General features: G+C 44.5%; 1 protein-coding gene across 1 annotated transcript; it reads left to right on the forward strand.

Moving 5' to 3' along the window:
* Positions 1–3,062: 3,062 nt before the first annotated feature.
* Positions 3,063–8,799, forward strand: LOC126541346 (cuticle protein 10.9-like). Its single transcript, XM_050188098.3, has 3 exons — positions 3,063–3,177; positions 6,820–6,882; positions 7,605–8,799. The coding sequence occupies exons 1-3, from the start codon at positions 3,166–3,168 to the stop codon at positions 7,860–7,862; spliced, it is 333 nt and encodes a 110-aa protein (XP_050044055.1). The 5' UTR covers positions 3,063–3,165; the 3' UTR covers positions 7,863–8,799.
* The last annotated feature ends 3,969 nt before the right edge of the window (positions 8,800–12,768 follow it).

A 12,768-nucleotide genomic window follows, 5' to 3' on the forward strand; every position in this document is an offset into this window, starting at 1 on the left:
GTAACGACACTACACAAGTAACCGGTCGACGATGTTGTACAGACACGTGCAAACGTGAGCTGCAACACCGGTCTCCTGGTGGAAGGGGCTCCATGAAGGCACGGTGGCTGACGAACGAAATATTGGCGTAATAAACACGACCAATTGGAACAACGTTGAGGTCTGCATTTTTTCGTATGTCGGCGCAGCCGCGCAGTCTTGGAGCCCCTTCGACAACGGGATTGGTGTTTGAGATCATATTGCAGGCGACTGCACTTTTGACGATGCACTATTTGTAAAGGAGATAGTCTCCCATGTAGTCTCCATACAAAAATTGAGCAAGCTTAATGCTTTTATCAAGGGTTGTGTAAATAGCAAATTGTTTAGACTGGAGTTCTTTGCAAAGCGCCAATTATCATGATATAGAAGGAAAAGTAGGGCTCCATGAGTGATGTATAGCGGGCTCGACTACGTTACTTCTGGCATTTTATGTCGTCAGTAGTCACCAGGATATAAGTTATCGCGATTTCTACAAAATTTTGTTTGATTGTGCACACTATAGGATTTATTCCATTCGAAAGCTATTAAAGAAACATTCGTATGCCGAATATTCAACTCGCAGACCGAATCAAACAGTGCAATATTCAATTTGTTATGTTAAATTTTCAGATTTTGCACATCCCTAGCGTTAAACTTCGGTTATCAGAAATAAACGCAGCGTATCCAACATGGCATAGCAACATTTTCTCGAGACATGCGGCGAACCATAATTCAGCATTGCATTAATCATCTATGTATAATAGTTTCGTATTTGAAAGCTTGCTATTATCCTGGTTGTTACATCCGTTTGTGGAAACGTTCCATGCAGCTATTAAGAAATGATTTATCAGTTACATTCCCACGTCGATTCCTCTAGACATTTATCGCTTTCCACATGTCCATTTGTGTGACTAATTGCTTTGTGAGGCTTCTCAGAAAAGATGACATAAATCATTAAAGTCATACCGATGCAAAATTACTACTCCGGCTCACCCCTCCCCCGCCACGTGTCCATAATTATTTCTTTGGCAATAAGCACTAGGAAGCTAACAGGAAGATGGTGCAATTGTTCGAATGCGCAGAGCCAGTGCCAGCTCTTTAGATACGTGAAAAATATTGGCTTCCCTTATGTACAATCAGATATACTGATGGTTCGGTTAATAGTGTATCTGCATGTTGTCGTATGCTGCACATGAACATGTGACTGTATGCAATGGATACGTGCAATTTTGATTTATCAGTTACTGTTAGCATGACGATTTTACTACATCTAGTACTGAAAAGTAGTGGAATTACATGAATCTACACTGCGTAAAACCAACTGAGTCTAGTGATAAGTACTGGCGGCTTTTCTTCGAGCAGCTAAACGTGCAGGTACTCGTAATAATCCAACAAAATATATAAGGTTTACTTAGTGATGTCGTTATATGTGCAATGCAGCGACCGCAGTTTGATCGTTTCACATCCACAATCGATGACATAATTTCATGTAACTGTGAAGAACAAATGCCAACGCCAACAAATGCGCACGAAGAAAAAAGGGCTGAGCAACAGGCTGCAGCATTCACTTTATCATGGTAATGACATTCAAATATAGAACAGCGGCACCCAGCATTCAAGTAGCTGTCCTTTTGGAACCCCAGATGGTTATGTGCGCTGCGCACAAACCTCAGTGCGTAATCAGTAAACTGTCGAGTAGAACTTATTGTTTCTTGCCTTATACATGTCGTCCCCCCCATAATTACAACTAAAAAAGAACCGAGACCGTAATGTACAATGCCTTAATAAGTAGAAGCCAACGTTTCACTCTGTTCGTGAAAACAAGATAATTATTCAACGAGTCCCTATTTCATGTACACACTACTTCATTTGTAATTTCCAGCAAAACTGTACATAGCTGCCGCGCTATAGCTATTCACCGACTATGGATCGATGAATCGTTGCAACATGAGCAGCCCTCTCTTCGTGTCTCCTTATACGCTTAAGTGTTTCCCTCCGGAAACGAGCACTATCTATTACGCACTAAGTGCTTGGCACCGTCTTCTTTTTTTTTTTCGTTACAACTTAGATCGGTTTAGCGGCGAGACATCGTGCATATTTCGGTGAGTTACGGTGGCAGGTGAAGCTCGTACAAAGATACGAATAGATGTTATCCCGAACGAACAGTAAAGCAGAAGCTGAAAAATATGCGGCTTCTTTATTTGCAACACACCCCCGCCTGCAACGGCAAACGTTCGCAAATCCCCTTGTTCCGTTGCGCTCCTTGTCAGGTCATCAAGATCGCGGTGGCGGCCCCCTAGAAGGTAACGAACAGCACTGCACACATCTGGGCTACGCTTCGGGCGTTTCCTCCGGAGGGAAGAGGCGAGTCTTATTTTCGTACAAGCGGCAGTAGCACCCCTATACGCTCGTACGGGTCTCTCGGTTATCGGTCGTCGGGCACGTACTACCGTAGCACTCGCACTGCGGGGTGAAAGCAGTAAGCCGAAAAGAAAAAAAGAAACACCGAGACTACTATACGACGACCCGAAGGGTGTCTCTCCCGATATACGTAGCGTCTCAGCACTCGTCGTGCGGAAAAGTTGCGGAACGACGGCGCACAGGTCGAAGATAAAAAGGACGCGCTCTCTCGAAGGAACGGCTGTGTTTGTGGCGGTGGTGGAGGTGGGGAGGGGTTCACGTGGTTGCGCAAGATCGCGGTCGTGACAACGGGCACATAACAATTGACCTGCGTGAGAGCTGCGCAGAATTCTGCCAGAGTCCCTCCCCCCCCCCCCCCCACCCCCCCTTGTTTCGCGGATAAACAGGGTGCTCCAGAGAGAGAGCAAGACAAAGAGGCGCTTCAAGAATCGCAGGGTCCCATTAATGCAGTCTTTGAATCTGAACCCCCCCCCCCCCCCCTGGCCTCTTGCATCCCCCGGGCAAGGCTGTCGGTAATCCTCATAGCAGGTGCTCCTCCCGTGGAACAAATTAAGTCAAGGGGACGTGAGGCACCGGATGCGCGGAATATTGATGGCGTATTCACGGTAACGCGCCACTCGACGGCATTGGGAACCATTACGAGGGTATAAAAGAGCCAGTTCGGAGAGACAATCCGCGACAGAATTATCTGGTGCAGTGAACGGCTAAGCCAGCTCGTACGACACAATGCTCGCAAAGGTGAGTGCCTCCATGTGACGGCTCTTCCATCGCCACGCGCGCAAGACGATCGACCATGATCAGTGCTCCCTTCTCCATGTATACCAGCCCGGGACGCCCGATTCTCCGGTTGTGTGACTGCGAAGGTTTCGTTTGCCCGAGTGCGCCGCTGTCATCGGTTCTTCGCTTTGCCTCATGTTACAACGGTGGTCAGGGGACGAAATCGGTGGCCCGTAGTACACATTTCGCCATAATGGATACGTTTGGAGTGGAGGCAGTTAGTCAAAGGATTGCACACAGAAAAGGCTTCTTCACGCGCAAGCGCTTACTTGTTCATCACGCCAGCGTCGGCTGCAGTTGCTGCGTGCACTTCACTCCTTAAAATCGAGTTTCATTTTTCATGCTCCTGCGAAAACTCTCCTAAGTCGTCAGGCTTTCGTAAAATTTTACAAGTGGTTCAAGTTTCAATAATGAAAGCTGCAAAACTTAGGCTTCATGAACATCAATAATTCTCTAGCTGATCTTGTTCGTTTTGACTCCACGACTATATTATCCAATGAAAAAGTTTAAAGTATCTATTATGTAGCCAAACACAATCTAGGTTCACGAACTTCTAGTATTTCTTGCATACTATATATTTCATTAGTACGTACGCGATGGAACAAAAATATTCATAGATTATTTCAATTACCGATTGTTCGTGGAGACTCTCTACCCCGAGAAATGCTGAAAAAAAAAAAAGGTGGCGTGCTTAAAACGTATCGAGAGTCCCAACACGAGCTGTTGATTGCACATTACGACGACGTTCTGCTTTAATTAATTAATTCGCGTTAGAACCTCTTACCAGTGGCTATGTCAAGTGCCTGTAAAACAGACAGCAATCACGACTAACATCAGTCGGCGCCTTCTGCATACTAAAGAAAGATTGTGATATAGGTGCACCCACTAAAATGTTCCCGCCTGAACCCTACACGTTACGCATGTTTATGTAGGTGTCGTGTTTCTTTTTACACAGCTGTCATAAATTTTTGTCAATAATTCCGCATCACTGTACCACGTATGAAAACCTTCCGATAGTGCTAACTACAAATGAAGTCTGTTGTAACTGAAAAACCGGTATAGGTTTAGAGGTTAGTGTATTATTGTTCTTTTTTGTTAGTTAAGTTGTTTCGATTAGCGCAGTCAAAAAACAGGGTCAGAGAAGGGCGAGCCGTCATTTTCGTACGAGTGGTCCGAATGGACAAATGCAGATTACCCGCCAAGCGGTATGCGTAGTTGTGTCATTCTGTTGATTACAGTGAGGTCATGGGTTCGACTTCTTGCCACGGTGACTGCATATCGATGAGTGTATGAAGCTAAAACGATCGTGTAGCAAGCTTTTGATGCATTTTAACGAAACACTGGTGCTCAAATTTAATCCGCAAGCCTCTACTATGTTGTCCGTCAAAGCACCTGCGTGCCGAGTTAAACCACACCAATGAAATGTACATCACTCAAGTCAAATGCATATCAAATGCACGTCAGGTGGCGGCCCTATGCACCCCGTCTTTAAAAGCATGTTTTCTTCCGTTTTGCTTGAGTACTCACGAACATTCGTTTGTGCCTCGAACTAAGCACTCTATCTCCTTGAATAAAGCGCATCCCTGCATAAATTGAAGTCGGAAACGTCGCCCTGTGCTTTAGTATACTTTCTTGGGTATTCGGATTTCAGGATAACATCTTGAATTGTTTTTAGCAGTTTAAACACAGTATTCATATATGGCATAATTCCAGAGTTTATAAGGTAGACGTTGCCTTAATGTCACTGGAGTCCCCCCCCCCCTTTTTTTTAGACCCTTTCTAAATTACGCTGCACATAAAGCTAGAAGTTATGCTTTCACAAAGCTTGATTATGTTGGTGTCTTACAACACCTGTAGTGCTATAGCATCCTGTAGACGGAAATGTGCCAAGGGACATAATGTTGTAAACAACGCGAGCAAGTTGACTGATACTGTATATATAGCATGATAGAGACAATGTATTAGTGGGACCACGCGTTTCCTTGCAAACTTTTTTCGCGTGGAGCACGTCATATTCACAACGTGAAGTAAGGCCAAGGGACGCGTTTACATTCTGGTGTCTTGTTTTATTGCCAAGGGCAATATACTGATCTGCTTGTGTTGATTATTATACATGTGCTGAAAAAGTTGCGTAAAAATTTTGTAGCAGAGAAAGTAGCATTTTCAGTATGCTGTGATAGCCCAAATATTGCGTTTGGCCTGCTTGCAGTCACGCACAGCTTACGACCAGATTATTCTACTTTTTGTCCAGCGCTCCCTCCTAAATATAAGAGCCTAGTTTGGCAAAAGTACTGAGCAGATCGTTCAAACCCCACACTTCCTTTGCGCTATTTCTATTACCCCCTTAATATCATTATAGTGAACTCATGCCATAATTTGCAACAATATTTATTAAATAAGACCGTCTTTCCTCGCAAGCGTTCAGTTTTCCTAAGAATGACACAAAGCAATTTTAACCCGCAATGACAGCTGTCAGCGATTTCGCAACTTGACAATGTTTACAAAGCAAAGTTAATTACCTACTCCCAAAAGATATGCCAAATAAGTAGTTAGCCATGTAAACATCTTGCCAAATCAGTCTCTTTGACAATTTTAAATATTTTCCTGAAGTCGCATATGTGGCCATGAAAATTTTGCTATGGATTGCAACTTTTCTAAATGTTTGTAAGTAGGACGTTGAAACAGGCCAATAGTAGATTCCGGGAAGGCCAGGTTAGTACGATGCCAGGTCAAAGCGGGGTCCACTTCACGTTATGCTTGCGTGTACTATCTCATTATCCATTGTTTCCTAGAAGCAGACAAAGATGCATAAATAAAGCAACTCTCACCAAAACAGTGAGAGAGAGAGATGGAAATGAGAGAAAGGCAGGGAGGTTAACCAGACTTAAAACCTCCGGTTTGCTACCCTGCACTAGGGGAAGGGAAAGGGGAAGTAAAGACGGAAAAGAGAGCGTGACCAAAATAAAAGCGTGAGAAAAAAAATATGAAAAGGGATGAAATGGGGTCATTATAGTCTTTCTAATAGGCCACTGTCACGTAGAAAAGTCAACAAAGCCTTGACAGACTTTTGCTGCGACGACAGTTCACGTCGGCATTCCAAAACTGACTGTTCTGAAAGTGGCCTGTCGTCCAGGCGTGCGAACGCGGTCGCTAGTGACAGCCGGTGCGCGCTGTATTGAGGACAGTGGCAAAGCACGTGTTCGATGGTCTCCTAGCCGCCGCAGTTTCTGCAAGCCGCGCTGTCGTCCATACCGACTGCTCTGCAAATGCTGTGTAGGGGCTCTTGAATTAATGACCTTGCGGAGTTTCCTTACGTATAGGCGAGATGGGTAAAGAAGGGAGAAGAGAAAAACCATACCGAATGTAATTGACAGTGCTACAGCCTTGTTTTCTGAGGAAACGCTGCAAACGCTCATTATAAAACAAACTTCCGAATGAAGGTGAACAATCTATATGTGTCATAGCTAAGGCGATTGTTGAATCCGCAATAAGGAGTACAGTATAGCACAGTTCTCAGTCCCTGATAAAAATACGATTTCTCCTAAACAAATGGTGTGCGTGCTGTTTTTATAGCCAGCCTCTTTCCTCTTTTCTTCCTTTCAGCTCATCTTCCTCGGCATTGTGGCCTGCGCCATGTCGCAGCTTATTTACCCGGAGCCAATCTACGTAAGTGCGCAATATTGCAGTTCCTAGATATAAATGAAGTAAAATTTTCATAGAAGATTGCTGCTGCTACATTGTACTAAATCTTAACGATTATCAAACAATTGTTGTTTATTGTAAATAATGTAATGATTTAAAATAATATTGCTTTTCGTTTCTATCGCTTACGGTTTTGCGCACTTCGCTTGCTGCAATGACATCAGTGAGGTTTGAAAGCGGCTATAAAAGTATTTCTGTTTGTCAAATTAAATTTTCAAGTGCTCACTTCAAGTGGCAACTAAAAGTGCCAATTGAGTAATTATAAGTGCTTTTCGAGGGAGCGTTACATGGCAGCCGATGATGACAGTTGCTGATTATCATGATTTTAATGGCGTGAACCCCGAAAACGACCGCTAATGCCCCACCATCGTATAATGTCCGCTTCAAGCTCCACCAGTATGGACATCCGGGAAAGGAGTCTTTATTTATTTATTCATTCACGTATTTATCAACATTCGAAATGCTGGCAACATCTGCCGCCTGGTTTTCCACATTCGGTTGTCAAATAAGCCAAACAGAACTGGCACGAGTAAATGAGCAAACAAAGATACGCATGCGCATAAACGTTGGCCAGTGCGCAGCAGTTCTCTTCCTGCAAGATAATTCATGTACACTTGGTAGATCAGGTTTCGAATGTTCCGTGGCTCACCGTACACCGTTCTGTTCTCGACGCCCTCGACACGCAGCCTCCGCAGCCGTACCACTTCGGCTACGATGCGGTGAACCCCGTGGAGGGCTCGCACCACTACCACGAGGAGACCAGCGACGAGACCAACTCGCGCACGGGGTCGTACGGCTACACGGACGCGTTCGGCGTGTCCCGCCGCGTGGACTACGTCGCCGACGCCGGAGGCTTCCGTGCCAGTGTCTCCACCAACGAGCCCGGCACTGCTCCCAGCGCTCCGGCCGATGTCTTCTACTCGAACCCTGTGCCCGCCTCGTAACCGTCCAGCAATAAATGATCTTCTCACAGCTCCAGTGAAGTACTCACCAGACTCCGATTGTATCACGATGCGGACCAGACATTTCCGTTGATTTAACGTTTCTCTCTCTCTCTCTCTCTCTCTTTTTTTTTTTTACTACAGCCGGTATCTTGTCGTGCAGCTTAAGGTAGTGCAGGGTACTTTAGTGGCTTCTTTTGGGAAGCAGAGTCTTTCATTACTGCTGTTTTTTGGTACAAGTGTAAGCAGAGAGTTCAACGTGCTTTTCCTTCTTCTGCCATATTTGCGAAATGTCCTTCTGTACAACAAGCGCGGTGGCATTCATTTGCTCTCTTTTCGCTATTCATTTCTGCGAGCCATGTCTTATCCGTACATATTTATATCACAACTATTTCTTGCCTTTGAACATCTCAATCCGTCTTCTTTCGCTTGTAAATCCGGTAATTACGCTATCTCGCAAAATTTTCAAACGTCTTTTCTTCCATTTTTCTTTGTTGTTTCACAGCTAGGCGATCTCCTTTTCTCTCACTTTATTTAATGTTCAGCCTGAAATTGTTTTGCCTTCAGTAAATGCCAGGGTGGTACGTTAGCCGTCTATTCTCGCTTTTAAGCGGAATCTTCGTTTTTTTTTTTATGTTCAATGTTCTATATTATCCTATAATAACCAAGGCTTCTTCAAATTTCTCTATGAGCAATTATGTGGGCTGTTCTAAAGCATCTACGTCCATCCTTTCGTTTGTGTGTGTGTGTTTTTTTTTTTTTTTTTGTGCGCATGCTACCTATTTAACACAGGCGTACGCTCTACAGGTTCTTATTCTATAGAGCAGGATAATAGTCAGGTGAAACAAGAACACCAAGCCCAGGATTCTGTTTCGGGTTCTCATTTTTTTTCGTGGTTGGTTCCGTGTGTTTGCGGCTATTAAAGTATTCGGAAAGTAAACAGCTACTGACTGTTGTTGCTTGGAGTCTACCAGATATGCATTGGACACGTAATCATACGACTGCGGACGAGCTCCGAAAAGAGCCCTTGCCTGCGACACTGTTGCACTGCTACGTCAATATCTGGTACGTACACAATAATATTGCCCTTTATCGTCTAGAAGTGCACTCACGGGACTGTTTTTTCCAAGATCGAAGCCGGCTTACAAGGGCTAGCACCACTGAGGCCCCAATGAAAAAATCAATGAAGTCTTCGTTGAAACCGATTTCTCGCTCTTTTACGTGGTTCATGGTCACGCAGTCATACGTCACATTTGCTTACACGAGTCATCATCAGCGCCGCGCATGATCATAATTCGAAGATTTTCGTTCCTGGAGAGCCATGACGCCCACTGAAGGCATACAAGTAGTGGATGCAAGGCAATTTCTCGCGAGATGGTGGAGAATTCGACGCTGTCGCTGTGCGTTGCAAGTAAGAGGATAGGTCTTGCCGGTCTAGCTATGGCAATTTCTTGGGAGAAAATTGAAGTTTCCCCGCGGTTGCTGTGCCTTACAAGTGAGACGGTGAATAGTGTTCTGGGAGTGTAAGCCAATTACCAGCCGGTTAGCAGGCAATAAAATAGCAGTTAATAAAATGCGCTGGGGAAGTAGTGGTACAGCACCCGTATAACATCCGCGCAGTTGTCCGTTCGTATTCAACTGAAAAACGGGAATTGTTTACTTAATAAGGCGAATACTTTGCCTATTTCACTGGTTTTCGAGGTTGGCAGTAGTTGTCGGCAGTTGGGGACGGTTGCTCGTGGATCTGCGATACAAATGCACCGAGGGACAGGGCGCACGCTCACAAGCAGCGAAGTTGCGGGTAGGGTCGAGGAGAGCAGAGAGTAGGCGTAGAGTTTCATACAAGAATTACTAGAGGGAACAGTGGCGCTAGTACCCACGGGGTGGCAATGGGAGCGGTTCAGCCAGCATGGGAATAATGGAGTACATGGATTTGCCTAAACTTCGTCCTTCTGGTTTAGAACGGCTTCGTGACTTTCTAAGCTCGCCATTTTCAACGGAATTCAGTAAACACCATTAAAGGTGTCCGAGGGCAGTATTTGAACAAAGGACCTCTAACATAGAAGCCCGACATTGAAACCATTACGCCACGGACGCACGTATCGACAAGCGGCATAAAACGGCCGTACGAGTTTATCGCGGGCAAGGCAGTGCGTTGAGACGCTTGACGCGTTTCGATATGGCCACCTCGAAAAGCCGAACTGTTGCAATTAGTAGCAATTGTACATGTTCGCCACCTCTTCTTCACTTCGAAAGTTATAGATTACTCAGAAGCATATAAAACGTAATGAACAAAGCCACAAGAACGCCTGAATCCACAGCCCGAAGATCCGACAAATCTGTTTATTTCCCATCATTCCCATGGCTGAACGATTACAGCGCCGGAGTTCCCTCTAGCAATTATGCAAGGAAACTCTATGTGGAGAGGACAGAGCAGGGGTAACAGTCGCGTGTGAGCTTTGCGGAACGCTTGGCGAGAAAAACGTTCCATCATCAAGAAAGCGATTTGGCAAGATAGGAGCAGCGCCCTGCAGCACCTACAGCAGCCATGTTCACGAAATTCGGGTTCACAACGAAACATTCGCATTAAAAATCGTTGGCATTTATCAGCGCCCAAAGAAAGGACTAGAAAGATTTAGCTTAACGATTACAGTCCACTCCGCTCAGACTAGTGTATGCACTGCGCTGTGGTATGGGCACAGCTTCTCAGCAGGAACGTTGATCTGTGGGCGCACAACGCTTGACGCTCGCCGTGCTTGCTTAGCGGCTTTGTCGTCGCGCATTTCGATGGAGGCGAAATGCCATAACTCCCCTGTACCATACGTACATTAGGTGCAACGCTAATGTATCTCCGGTGGTTAAAATAACAGCGAGTTTCCCACTACGGCGGGCCTCATAGTCAGATACTGGTTTCGGCAGGCAGAACCCCAAATTTTGATTTAAATTAATTTAATTAACGATGCTTATGCTAGCAGCGGAAGCCAGAACGCTTCCCGGGACCTGGCAGAGCCAATTGAATGGAGCGTGACTGTGTGTTCATTGGCTTCATCGCTTTTGCAGCCAAACGCACGTAACTTCTCTGGACACAGTTCAGCCTTCCAAGCAGTTCGGGCGCGCGTCCATACCGTCACATCTTGAATGTGGCGGCGGCGGTGTGAATACGTCTCTAGCATGAGTATAAGCAGTATCGCAATAAAAGCTTAGCTTTCATTTTGCATTGACGTCTTTAAACACCTAATCAGATAATCACCGTGTGGATCTTCATGCTCGGTGATAAATCCTCCCCTAATGCTACAAACATGTAGCACACCCAGAATAATTTTCATTTTTCTGCTTGCCGCACACCTTCAAAAGTCACTTCAAGCCCATGTCCAACTGTGTGCACTTGAACAAGACTTTCATTTGTATTGTATTTAGAAGACAGAAGAAGGTCTTCTGTCTTGCCCGATTGTGTGTCAGTTCACCTATGCGCTGATGACTGTGTACTGTATCGTGAGATTCGTGATGATGAGCACCAGGAAATTCGACAAACTGATCTAAATAACATGGCCGCTTGCTGTAAACTGGCTCATGAAACTAAACACCAAGAAATGCAAGCTGATGACTTGCTAGGCACGACGTGTATGTACCGGCATACATGGCTAACCACGTCCTGCTGAAACATGTTTCATCCTACCGTTATTTAGGTGTAACTATACCACCTGACTTATCCTGGCACTGTCACATTGATTCCGCAATCAATAATGCAAATCGTATGTTAGGCTACTCACGGTGAAACTTTAGCAAATCCCCTTCATCACTGAAACTTTCATTGCATGAAACACTAGTTTGATCTGTTGGAGTACACTGCTGCTATTTGAGACCCTTACAGTGCCACTCTGGTTAATCGTCCTGAAATAGTTCAGAACAATTCTACTCATTTCATTCACTCAAACTACGATCGTACTTCTGGCATAACCTTTATAAAGAGCAACTTGCATCTGCCATCTTTATCACTGCGCAGAAAGGCTTTTCGCTTAGGCCTTTTTCATAAAGTATTTCATCATCATATTCTTAGCAGGGAGCTCATTCTAGCTCTTACTTATCTGTCCTCTCGAGTTGATCACCGTCATAAAGTAGGAATGAGTGAGTGAGCGAAGTAGAAGGCACTTTTTTTCACACAGCCCGATTTTTATATTAATTTATTCCACATACAACGAACGACTGGAACCACCTTCCTGAAGATATTGTATCAATCGAACACAGTGTACTTTCCTGCCAAACCCGCGCACCACGTGACCACATGCGCTGTAGCACCGTATTTTTCCTTTTGTCCAGTTCAGGTATCGCTAGGTTTATATAATTTGAATTTCATAGTATTCTTGTTATCTGATTTTTTAACGATTACGTCCACAGCACACTTTGCTTGCATTTTATAAATTTGTTGCAATCAGTATTGTTTTACGCATGTACCCCACACCACCCTGTAATGCCTTGGCGCTTGAGGGTATGTGAAAAACAAACAAACAGACAAACAAACAAACAAACAAACAAACAAATAAATAAATAAATAAATAAATAAATAAAATATTAAATAAATAAATAAATATTTGGCGTGCCTCATAATCAAATCATGGTTTGGTACATTCAAATCAATTCAATTCAATTCGGAAGAATGCCTACAGATATATTGGGAGGAAAGAAATATAAAGAATTCGTTAATTTCGCAGGTCGCGAAAGGTAACAATGAAGATAAAGCTTTCTAAAGTCGAATGAACAGGGAACTCCAGACTAGTTTATGCGTATGGTTATCTGATCAATACTGACAGTGCAGGAAGGCAGGGAGTTCATCGAACAGGCACGCGTTCCAACGCTGAAGTTGACCGCTTTCTGTTCACGTTGTGCCTGCCAGTACCGGTGTGACCTGAAT

This window comes from Dermacentor andersoni, chromosome 2, assembly GCF_023375885.2.
Source record: "Dermacentor andersoni chromosome 2, qqDerAnde1_hic_scaffold, whole genome shotgun sequence".
NCBI lineage: Eukaryota > Metazoa > Arthropoda > Arachnida > Ixodida > Ixodidae > Dermacentor > Dermacentor andersoni.